Genomic DNA, 13,289 nt, shown 5'->3' on the forward strand with positions numbered 1-13,289 from the left:
TTATAATTGTAAAGATAGAATCAAAATTGCAGAAACACCAAAAACCTCATCCTAATTGATCCTCTAAAGATCCCTATACATGTTCTCACTACTCCTCAGCAGTGAATAACTCATCTCTTACCTTTGAGCTGGCTCACGTGTATAGTCTGATAGCGATAACGACATCTCTAGTGGTTCCCTAAGATTCTTCAAGCTTTTCCTCTAGTTGTTCTGCTAGAGTTTCCAAGCATTAGAGAGAAGGAGAAGGAATAGGAGTCTCAATTTCACTATCACTATGCGAGAGACATTTCTTTCTCTACAGACACTAGTTGGCAAATCCCAATGGTGGGATTGTACAAAAATGAGTTCCGTATGTGATGTTCAAATTGCAGGACGATCTAACAGTTAACGATTCTAGCAGCATATTTTTATTGGGACAGGTTTGAATGTATGTCGAAAAATAGAGGGTTTTGGGAGAGGAAGAATGGAGAACGAATTTGGAAAGAAGAAAGAGCATAGAGGAGTATGATAAAAACTGACCTAGTATGTCTCTATTTATAGGTAGAATACTCTAAGCTTATTATTTATTCTATCTTTTTAGTTTATTATTTTATAAAAAGATTTTATTTTACTCTTTCATTAAATAAATAATTAATCAATTAAAATATCTATTTATTTTCTAAAATATTATTTTACTCTATTTATTTTCTAATATTATGAAACTCTTATTTTAATTAACAAAAACTTTTTCCTCTCATTTATTTAATTTTTAAAACTCTATTAATTTTTAAATAAATTCTTTATTTATTTTTAAAAAAATGAGATATTACAGTTCAGGACCCATTAGCTGCGCAACGTCTCTCACAAAGCTTTTACAAAGGTTTTGGCGTCAAGGTAAAGGGAGGTGATGGAGAAAATTGTGAGTCCTTGTGGGTGCAATTTTGCTCCCCACAGACAAAGCAAGGATAGTATCGTTATTACCCAGGAAGTGATCCACTCTATGAGAAGTAGAAAGGGTGGTAAGGGATTGATGACCATCAAGATTGATCTTGAGAAGGTCTGTGGCAGATTGAGCTAGGACTTTATATATTGTAGATACGTTAAAAGATGTGGGTTTGCCTAGTGCCTTTACTGATGTTGTGCACTATTGTATTTCTATGCCTTCTATTAAGATGCTTTGGAGAGGAGAGGCGTTGGAATCTTTCAATCCTTCAAGAGTTATCAGGCAAGGAGATCCTATTTCTCCTTACCTATTTGTCTTATGTATGGAAAGATTGAGCCAAATGATAAATGTTGCAGTGGATAGTAATCTATGGAAACCTATTCAATTAGGGAGGAAAGGGCCCAAACTTTCCCATTTGGTCTTTGTTGATGACCTTATCTTGTATGTTGAGGCTTTTATGAATCAAGTGGAGATTGTCAATGCTTGTCTTCATTTCTTTTGTGAGAGCTTAGGAGAGAAAGCGAGCAAAGAGAAGACAAGTTTTTTTTTCTAAGAATGTTAATTGGAATGTTCGTGAAGAGATTAGCCAAGGTCCTGGGTTTCAACAAACTGATAACTTGGGGAAATATTTAGGGATTCAGCTCCACCACAAGAGAGTTTCTATGAATTTTTATAGCCATATTATTTAGAAGGCCCAACAGAGATAGAATGCATGGAAGCCAAGGACGCTATCCTTTGTCGGGAGGTTGATGTTTACAAAGTCGATTGAGTGCTCTTCCTATGTATGCTATGTAATTTTAATTTTTTCTTGGAACGGTTTGTGATAAGCTAGATCAGATTTGTCGGAATTTTATTTGGGGAGACACTGATTAAGAAGGTGCATTGGGTGGCTTGACAAGCTCTTTGTAAGCCTAAGGAAAAAAAGAGGCTTGGCTTATGATAGGCTTGTCATGTTAATGATTCTTTTATGTAAAGGTGGTGTGGGAGATTTGCACTAGACCGACAACGTTATGGGTACAAGTTTTGAGAGCCAACCAAATATGGTTGTGGTGATGAGTGTATATGTTGTTAACAAGGAGAAAGCTGGATCGAATCTCTGGTCAGGGATTAAGGTTGTTTGGGATTCCTTTATTGAGAATGCGGATTGCGTCCATGATCCAAGTGTTCCTTTCAATTTTTGGTATGGGAACTGTTTGACCCCGTATGGCCAGTTGGATAGGTGGGCTACTCGTGAACTCACTCACGATGATTGAAAGAAGAAGACTGTAGATGTGTTTGATGTTGTGGAAGGCTAGGATACTCATTATATTTCTCAAAGCATGTCGAAGGAGGTTGTGAAGGCTATTATAGGTTTTGTTCCTCCTTCTCACATGATTAATGATCAAAAGGTGATGTTGAAAAGAGCCTCGAATGACATTTGAAGCGTTAAACACATGTACTCGGCCATTTCTAAGGATGAGAATTTTCCAAATATTCCTCCCTTTAGAGTGATATGGCACCGGAAAGGTGCTAAGAGAATTCGAGGGCACCTTTGGAAGCTTTGCTAAGGGCGCTCTTGCCACTAATGTTGAACATACATACTGCGATTCATTACATGAGGGATTATTGCCATGCTGAAGCCATTTGGAGATGTATCACCCCGGTTTCCACTAATGTCTTTTTTCTTGTGGGTGTATGATAATCTTAGAGGAGGTGGACCAATTCCTAAAGATTGGCTTCTTAAGTTAATTGGTTTGATGCTAGACATATTGTGGCTCATAGGAATGCTTATGTGTTTCGTAACCAGGCTTGGACTAAGGAGAAAGTTTTGTTGCAGTTGAAGAAATTGAAGAATAGGTACAAGGTTGTTTCTAATATCCATGATTGTATGCCTCTGTTTTATTTCTCAACCTCGTGGATCCAGACCATGAGATGGATGCCTAGTGTTGGGTATGCATAAGGTGACGGTGAATTGTGATGGGGCTTGGGATCGTTCCTCGAGTTTGACGTCTTGTGGAGATCTTATCAGGAACTCTACAAGTGATTTGCTTGTAACATGGGTGGTGTTTCAATCATTGAAGCAGAAATGTGGGCCATCCTCCATGGAGTGCGTTTAGTGAAGGAAATAGGGTTGCTCAATGTGGACATCCACACTAGCTCCTAGAAGCTTTTAATCTACTGGCAAGAACTTATAGGTCAAATCATAGATGTTTTCATATTGCTCGTGGCATTAAAGAGGCATCCAAGTATCTTATATGGTGGTGGTGTTTAAACACACTCTTAAAGAATCAAATAGTGCTACAGACTTCGCTGCAAAGTATGGTTTGAGTGTTGCTCAAATAGTAAAATACACTCCTTTTATCATTCAAAAAGGTTATAAAAGAAGAATTCTAAAGAATTTATTAATTAAATTTCACATAAAAAGTAATCGTATTTTATGAGAACATTAACGGTAAAAGTAACTATAATATCAGTATATTCAAATACATTTTTTTATCATCCAGAAAATTCAAAGGCACTAATAGAAAATGTGACAATTTTATCACTACTAGAATAATGTTTTTTTATGACGTAGTATCTAAGTCGGTTATCCAGAACCGCCTTAGATAGTGGCGCGGTGGCAAACTTGTAATTATCAAAGTTGAGAATAATTTTTTACAACGTAAATTTTAAGGCGGTTATAAATAACTGTCTTAGTAAGTCGTTGGGTGGCATTTTTGTAAATATAGAAAAAAATTCAACGACGGGTTTGGACCAAAACCGCCTTTGTTTTATTTCCCTCAAATTAGGGATTTTACAGCCATCCCTTTCCACTCTTGACCCAGCGTCCCCTTTGGTCTTCACCAGCATCCCCTTTGGTCTTCACCAAGTGTTGAAAGAGAAGTTTGTGACCCATCATCACTAAGCCCTGTCGAAGAGAAGTTTGTGACCCATCACTAAGCCTTGTTCAAGGTATGTCGTGCCGCGGTCGTATCATACGAGCTGGTAAGTACCCATGCCCTAGTGTTGCTTGCTTGAAAATGTGTAATGAATGGCATTGTCAAAACACGGTTTTTGTTTCACTGGTAGGTAGGAGTTTTTATTTTGCCTTTCTCGATTAGCAACACACGGACGAAGGGCAACTTGATTGCGGCTTCAACATCTGCCAACCAAACCCTTAGTCATTTGGGATTTAAAGGTACCGCGTGTTCTTATTTTGAACCACATGTTTATGGTTTTATATTAACATATTAATACTATTAGTTAATAATAATACAATGTTTTGTTGTATGTCCCTTTTCTTTTGTCGTTCCTCTTGAACTTCTTCACCACTGTTTGAGGGTTCATTTTTCTTCTATATTATGTTGTTTATGAGAGGAAGGGCTTCTCTGAGAGGAGACGAACGAGTAGGGGCTGCACAAGAGGAAGAAGAGGTATCCGATTGATTGGAAAAGGTGTTGGTGTTGGTGTTTGAATATGGAAGAGGGTAAGAACAGAGTAGGCTTGATTGAGAAGTAAAAGAATTAATGGGTTTTATCATCTGGTTACATTTTATTTTCAGGGACTAAAGTGACTGCTTAAAACTTAAATATTGCTTTAGATTTTCTAAACAATTGTGAATACTAATAATATATATATATATATATATATATATATATATATATATATATTAATTACAAAGAAGCACATTAATGGGTTTTATCATCTAGTTTGCTAGTTTTTTTAAAAAAAAACATTACCCAATCAAAAAGTCATTGGATTTGTACAAGTCAGGTTGGGTTCGACCCCAAACAACTCTTGAATCTGAACCAGTTTGTTTGGTTGTTTGGATTTAATTGGTTCAGGTTCATGGGTTACGTGAACTGAGAACACCCTTACTCTTTTAAGTTTCAAAAGCTGTATTTTGTATATTGTACCCTGTCTCGTCTGTGAAACAGACATGATAAAAGATATTAAATTTATTTTCACGAATTTGTACAAATCATACATGTTATAATTATAGTGAAATATAACTTAAAATTCCTTTCTTTAAGAATTCACTTGTATGTTTTGTTTAAGACACTTATGACTTTTTAGTTGTTAATTATGAATGTCATCAATTTTGAGAATTTATATGCATTTAGTATGCATTAAACAAACTATTCTGCTATCTACTACTATTTGCTATCCCACTATAGTGTTTTTGAGGCATTCCACTATGTGCCACTATTCGGGATTTAAAATATTGAAGCCAATAATCTACTATATCATATAGCAGATAGCGCTGTGGGAAAATAGCAGAAGTCGCATAGCTGTTGAAATATATGATATGTTATATATATATATATATATATATATATATATATATATATATATATATATATATATATATATATATATATATCAATTAAACACAAAAATTTAAGTTGTATGCAAATAAAATGCATAAAAATTGGCATAATATTAAGTTGCTTACTCAAAAGTTCAGTTGGCTTGAGACTTGCAGGAGAGGACAATAGGATGCAGGATACATGCCGCAATCAAAACACCCATAGTGGGCACAATAGCAGACGGAGTCACAATTGTGGATCTAAGAAATTCTGCAATGCTATAGCTCTAGTGCGCTAAAGTTGCTATTTAAGAACATTTGAAGTTTTTATGATGTTTCAATCCACAGATGATGTACGATTGAGAAGTCAAATCAAGAGAAAATATAGTGATAATATTTTCTTGTAGAAACTATCATTGTAGATTTCTGTGTATTGCTGGAAATAACTTATATTGGTTTTAGGTGATAAATGAGAATGTTTCACTGATGGATTGCAGTGAATAATTAAATATCTTCACCAAATCATTCATAAAAAGGTGAAATAAAGGAAATAGTTATTGGAAGATGAAATTAACTGGATGACTAGAGTACATTTCATTTGGCTCCGATATTTATGGACTGTCTTATTGAACTGAATTCAGATGAGTAAGGCGTATCATGACATTGTATAACTTTTGGGTTCATTTGGACTGTAAGATGTTACTTGGTTAATGGGTGGAGATGTGTAGTCTATAGAGATGTCATGTTTTGAGGCTCCTTTGAATAAAGTCTCAATACACTAACTATGCAATTTCAAATATATAATGATACCTTCTGTTTCAAACAAATGGTTTTGGATGGTGATATCTTTGTTGTTTGGAGGACCCAGAACTACTCAAGTACATGTTGGTGTTAGATTGGTTTTAGGAATTTACAGAATTGAACTAAAGCAAACATAGGGCTTTGAGTAGCATAATGATGTCGGGTTTCTCTCTCTTATTTGTTTCATTCACTTTACCTGTTATTATTGGGGGTTGGTTGGTTATGACTTGGGGAATATAGAAAAGGCCTGAAGTATCAGTTTTACTTCATATTTTTGAGACCTGATTAACTGCTATGATTAAGCCATTAGGTTGTAGTCCCTACATATCTCTCTTTTATCCTATATTTTTTTTTCTAAACTATGCATCAATCTTCTCATATTTTCTTATTTACCCAAGCTATTGTCATATTGAAATGTTCATCTGATTCATATAACAGATTTCTATTTGTAAATTGTCTTTCACAGTTTAACTAATATGCTCTCTATCTGTGACCAGAGACTATATGGTTTTGTCATATGCTTTGCTGTTGGATTAACTTGTACGCTATTGGTAAGTTTGACATTATGATTTTTCTCTTTAGATAAGTGAAGCTTATATGCTAGTTCTTCAGTTCAGTGTATAATCTTAATCTTAAGCTGCCTTGAATCTTTCTTTAAATATGACCACACCCAATACTAATAGATAGCCCAATGGCTCCTACACTACCAGTGTGGGCTCATGTATGTACCTTATATCCCTGTGAATGTGATTGTTGAGAATGTTTCTATGTCTAGTATAATTATAATGTAAGACCATTGAAGTCACAACACAAGGCAACAACCTTGCTGTTGTGATTTTGTTCATCATTAGATTGCATTATTGTGATTTTTTTAAAAACTATCGAACAATTATTGATACTTCCAACTAGGCACTGATGCCACAAAATTCTCCGAATAGATATAGAGCATAAGAAATATGCTCCTATGCTTTTGGCTTTTTTTTTATTTAAATCAACAATCGGAGTAGAATAGATGGAAAGAATTACATGTTTATAATATGAGGATAATGAACAAATCTCATAATGGCATCTCTCGCCTTTTTTTAAATTTTATGTAAAATTGTTGGGAATATAGTTCTTTTCACTGCCTTTCTGAAAACTTAACTTACAACTATTCATACTTTGCTATGGAAGACACAAGCAGTGTAGAATTTAGGTATGCAGGGGATTCATCAAGTTGCTAAAATAAATTGAAAATTGTTTATTCTTGTACTATTTTTTTGATAATTTTTGGTAGTTTTTTTATTACTTGGATGCTTGATATAGTGTTATTTGTGTGGTTGAAACTATGACATCTTAATTTTTATATAGTTTCCTCTGGAGTAGATTTTGCAGTTTTATTTTAGATTTTTCGGTTATCACAGGCCTTGATATCTATTGATCCTGCCCGTGCAAGGGATGATCCTGTCATAGTGAAAAATGTCCCTTACTATAAGGCTAAGAAGGCTCTGGAGACCGAGGTTATGAAGATTGATCCTCCACCAAGACCGCCAAATTGCGGTGTACGTATTCACTATCTTCATGTTATGCTTGCTAGTTATTCCTTTTTAGTTATTATGATAGTCCAGATTTGTCTATGCTTAAATAATGTGCACAATTTTCTTTCAATTTATAATGTGCTTTTGATGATTGCACTTGCTGAATTCTTTCTCTTCCACTAGCTATAATGGGCATATATAATCAGTTGTATGGACTTGATTGGCATGGTCGGTATAACTGAAAAAACTACAAACCTCTTTATGGCTTTTGCAGTGAATGGGTCAAACGTTGGTGACGAACCTGGGATAGTCTAACTTGGTTTAATATTTTTTTTAAGCTTCATGTGAACACTGTACAAGGATGACCCTTGTGAAGTGCATTCTGTGATTAGACCATGGCTCCTATTGAGCAATGTTCTCAGTTTTAACATAAAAGGTAGACCGGTTTGTGCATTATCCACACATAAAGCCCAAAGGGTTCTTGCATGAGGGAGCATATTAGAGATGTAGTATAAATAAAAACTCATTCACATGTCTTCAGCTTATAGCTTAAGTTTTGGGGATTGTCAGTTCATGACAACTTTATAGAAAAATGAAGGTTGAATCCATTTTGTTCAAATTAATTGATGATTCATTTTGGTGCCCAATAATTTGAATTAAAAACAAACGGTGAGAATTGAAATGGCAAAAGTATCTCAAAAACAACCAGGTAGTTTAAACAGCTGACATGATAATGGGTAACATAATATAGAAACAAATATAGTTTATACCAAACATGATAAGACTTAACTAACTGCAAAAAAATTGGGAGGAGCTTGACCTTCCATTGAATGCATCATCTTGGAGTGAGGAGGATCTCAAAGATCCAGATAAGTTCTATGAAATGATTGCTCTTCTTAATGCCCAAAGAGAAATCTCTGATAAGATCTTGGATGCACAGTGGGAAACTAAATGGCGTCAGGACAAGGTTGGTGGTTTTTGTCTTTCCATCTCCTGTTTGCCACTTTGTTTGTTCATGGTGAAAGGATCAACTGATCAGAACCGACATATGTCCTAATCAGGCATTTCATGTAATGAAATTATGTTAAACAACATTTGCAAATTGTCTCTAGATCATACCCTATGCTTTGTTAGTTCACAATGTTCTTGGTATTCTTGGTTCTTGCTTCAAAATTCAGGATGGAAAGCTATCTGTGGTTTACTGAGTTGTACTCAAAACTGCAAATTGCATTCAGAATTATCACATGCCTTTTAATATATATTCTATTTGTCAAATATTATATTATTCTTCCGTGCACGCTTTGAAATGTCATTGTCCATCAATCTTTTGTGCAAGTGACTAATGCTTGATTTCACCTACAGTTGAATGAGATGTTGGAGGCAAAGGTGAAGCCATACATTCAGGATATAGACAATGTAGTTCTTCCTGAGCCTATTTTATTAAAGCCACAAAATCAGGAAAAGGTCTTTCTTTCTCTGTGTTTTTCCTGGGTTTAGACATTCACTGATTATGCATGTTGACTAGGATAGGGACTCACCTTTCTATTGACATTATCTAGTACCTAATTTTATTTGCTAGTCAAAGTATCATGTATTTATGCAAATGAATTGCATATACTTGTGTAATGAACTACTTGCAAATGAAGTGTGAGAGGTGAATGTTTTTATGAAAATAATTTGATTGATGAATTTCTGTTACCATTCAGTGAAATCTGTCAAAGTATCATGTAGTTATGCTCACAATTTTTTTAAATGTATTTTGATTTTTAAACATTTTATGTAACTAATATTTTCTTGTTGGTGTTGAGAAGAATATAAAATTGTTTGTTCTAGCATTTTAGAACTAAGTGATCTTTATTTTATTTTTATCTGATAAACACTCAGTGATCCTTATATCAACTTTTAATTAATGTCCTTGTTTGTTCAGGGATTTATTGCATCTGCCCTTAATTATGGACTCATTACATGGTGAGAGAGGTTTCAACACTGCTTTATGAAAGTTGTGTTGTCAAAGTTTGTAATTTGTGGACAACTTACAACTGAAGTTAGCAATGTTAGATATTCCATAGTAATTTTAAATTCTTGCAAAATTGTATACTATCATTAATTATGTAAATTCTTTTATTATGTGATTAAACGATTTTACAATTCTTCAAAATGATGTAAATTCTTTTGCTTCAAATCAATGTATAGAATAATTAAAACACCACCTAAAAAACTAGAGTCGCACCAAAAAAATGAAAAAATAAATAAATTATTCTAAGACGGTTGTTGGAAAACCGTCTTAGTATGTCTCACTTTCTAAGACGATTTTATGAATAACCGCCTTAGAATGTGTTACAAACAAAGGACATACTAAGACTGTTTCAACTTAAACCGTCTTAGTATGTCTCACTTTCTAAGATGGTTTTAACAAAAACCGACTTAGAAAGCCCTTAAAACAAAGAACATATTAATACTGTTACAATATAAACCGTCTTAATAAGTAAGACATACTAAGACGGTTATAGGAAAAACTGTCTTAATATGTCTCACTTTCTAAGACGCTTTTAAAAATAACCGTCGTAGAAAGTTGACTTATTATAATAGTTAATAATTAATAACCAGTTTAAATAAACAATATATTTTAAGACGATTATTCCTAGAACCGTCTTAGAAACATCAATCTTTAAAGACGGTTTCAAAATCATTGTTATAGAGATTGACACATTTTACGACACTTCGTGCTATGATGGTTCAAAACCATCGTAAAATGGCCTGTAGAACCAACTTAAAAAGTTTTATTTGTAGTAGTGTATAACATACTTATACAAATAAATATTTAAGTGACTCAATGCACAAGGTCGACATAATATTATAGATTTGTAGTTTGATTCTTTATAATGATTATGTTATGATAAATCCATAAGTTGTTGGTAAAAAAACGAAATTTATTTTCAATAGTTAAATAAAAAGAAATATAGACAAAATTTAAGCAAAAAGGAAAAAAAACTCCTGTGAAATCTTTCATCTTTTCATTCTTTCATCTTTTCATTTGCAGTAACATGTGAGCACATTTGGATATGTGAACAACGAATCAATTGTGAGTCAATAAAAGAATCTAGAATTACAATTTTGAGTTAATCTTAATTTACTTTATAAATAGAGTGTTAGGAATGTGATAATTGTTAAATAATCTTCCAATGAGTTATACCATGATGCTAAGTGAGGAGATGCTTTTAAAAACTATATAGAAATGTCCATAAACATAATTTAAATGTTTTAATGGTGAGACTGAGAGTTTGCAAAAATTAAATATTTTTAACCAATTCAAATTCAAATTTTTTTTACATAATTAATATATATAACAAAAATAAAATTAAATCAACATAATCACTATTATTTTCTCATAAGTAAAATTATTGCCTAAAATTAATTTCTAAGAAAATAATTATTTGTTTTTTTTATTATCTTCTCACTTAAATAAGTTATTCATAATTTTCTTCTATCCAAATAAATTTTAATTTTCTTTTATAGATTGATATGTATATCAGTATCCGTCAATTGATTAAAATAAAATTTATACATAGCAATTGTGGTTTTTATGTTTATTTATATTTTTTTAATGGTTTTTAATAAGCAAAATATCATAACACATTCATTTTATTTTGTTTTAAATAAATTATAAAAAAAATGTTAGACTACGCAGTTTAAAAATGAAACATCCTAATGGAATAAGAAAATCGTCCAATAATTACTTAAGTTTTTAGGGTGATATTGAAGGGTTTTAAATTAATTTTACATGAAAAAGGGACTAATGCATTAAAGGGTTTATGTTAACTGGTTTATAGAAATTTAAATTGGTGTATTTAATATTTAATTAATAATTGAGTAAACAGATTTTCAATTAAAGAATCTAGCATTTTTTTTATTAACAATTAAAAAATCGAACATAATGAAAAAGAATCTAGCATTTTTTTATTAACAATTAAAAAATCGAACATAATGAAAAGTAAACGAAGACTTCAATTAAAAATAAATAGACATAAAAATAAACAACATATTTTTACATAGATTAGGAGAATATTTTGACCCTTTTAAAAAAAGTAAGGACTGAATATTATATATATTACTCACTAAAGTATTTATCTGATAAAGGACACCAGTTTGTTTGATATTAAAAAAAAAGTGTTTTTTTTTAAATAGTAACTAGATTTTATATTTATGCAATGCACGGGTTTGTTTATACTATATATTTATAATATTTGTATCTTGTTTGAAATATAAACATAAATAAAATTATTTTTTAAATATAATTGTTATAGATGTTATCTTAAAAAACATTTATTAATATTTAAAATTTTGTATGAGTTATTTTTTCTTAACAATAGTGATAGAATACTTTAATGAAATTTATAAATAAAGATGTATTTTTTTCATATGCTCATTTTATTATTTTATTTTTACTACTTTAAATATGCTTTATGAGAAATAATAATCAAAGATATATTTCATTATCTAAGTATTTTAGTATTAGTTAATTGATATTTTAATATATATATATATATATATATATATATATATATATATATATATATATATATGTGTGTGTGTGTTTAATTATTTATATAACAGTTAATTAATTTATTTTTGAATATCAAAGTATTTAATTACCAAAATTGTATAATAAATAGCATGTGACTTTTTAATATATAATTATCAAAACTAATATTTAATTATTAAATTGTGTAATAATATTTAGATATTATTTTTGAAAAATATATTTTAGAGTAACTAATATAAAAAATTGTGTATAAGTATTAATATCAATTTTATTATTACTACTTAGTATCAAAATTATCAAAACTCAATATTTAGTTATTAAAATTATATAATAAATAACATGTTATTACTTAAAATAATTTTTACTTACCAAAATTTAATATTAAATAGAATTGATGTGAATAATTTAATTTTTCATTAAATACACATGTTACAAACAAAAAAAATATATGATCAATGACTATCATCAAATTAAACATTTGATCAATGACCAATATTTAATTTGTTGAAGTGAAATTTACTATATATATATATATAGAGAGAGAGATTTTAACAAGTAAATAAGATTGTTTTTCTTTTTTATAGTAACAATTTGTTTCTTAAAACAAAAATAAATTGTTTTAAAAAATTAGACAAACATATAAAAAGTAAAAAACTTCTTATTTTATTAGACAAATACTTGTTTAGAAAAAAAAACTTTAAATATATATTTTTTATTGCAATTGCTATTTCGAAGTTAAATAGGATAAAAAGTGTATTTGACCATGTCTTAAGTTAAATCCTTCACAAAACAAAAAATATAAAATAAGATATTAATTTATGTTAAAATCACATAAAGCTTAATCATATTAGAAATATAAAAAAATCCAAACAAAAAATCTTACACATTGTGTCCATCCCATGCATCACAGGGTCAACATCTAGTATAAATAAAGAAAGATTATAAAAGATTTGGACAACCACAAATAGATTATTTATAATACTACTCTTTGGATGTCCAATATCTAAGAATGTATTTCATTAAAATCTTATAAGGAAAAATCCTATGGGATAAAAACTTAGTGAATGAAAAAAGTATATCATTATTCAATATGTAATTATCTGTCTCATTAAAAACTTTGCTAGAAACATCCAATGGGACAAAACCATGGTGAAGACAAAGAGTGCAAAATGTATTTATTTCCTCCCTCATGCAGACAACCATCTTCAAGATGAAAAATTTCAATCTTGTAAGTTAATT

The 13,289-nt window shown here is 30.8% G+C and overlaps 1 protein-coding gene across 1 annotated transcript; it reads left to right on the forward strand.

Annotated features, from left to right (window-relative positions):
* The first annotated feature begins 2,241 nt into the window (after positions 1-2,241).
* LOC106795832 (uncharacterized) lies at positions 2,242-9,479 on the forward strand. Its single transcript, XM_026125506.2, has 7 exons — positions 2,242-2,310; positions 2,709-2,851; positions 6,457-6,541; positions 7,394-7,531; positions 8,319-8,474; positions 8,870-8,971; positions 9,435-9,479. The coding sequence occupies exons 1-7, from the start codon at positions 2,242-2,244 to the stop codon at positions 9,477-9,479; spliced, it is 738 nt and encodes a 245-aa protein (XP_025981291.2).
* Positions 9,480-13,289: the final 3,810 nt, after the last annotated feature.

The sequence above is a fragment of the Glycine max genome, chromosome 14 (genome assembly GCF_000004515.6).
Source record: "Glycine max cultivar Williams 82 chromosome 14, Glycine_max_v4.0, whole genome shotgun sequence".
Lineage (NCBI taxonomy): Eukaryota > Viridiplantae > Streptophyta > Magnoliopsida > Fabales > Fabaceae > Glycine > Glycine max.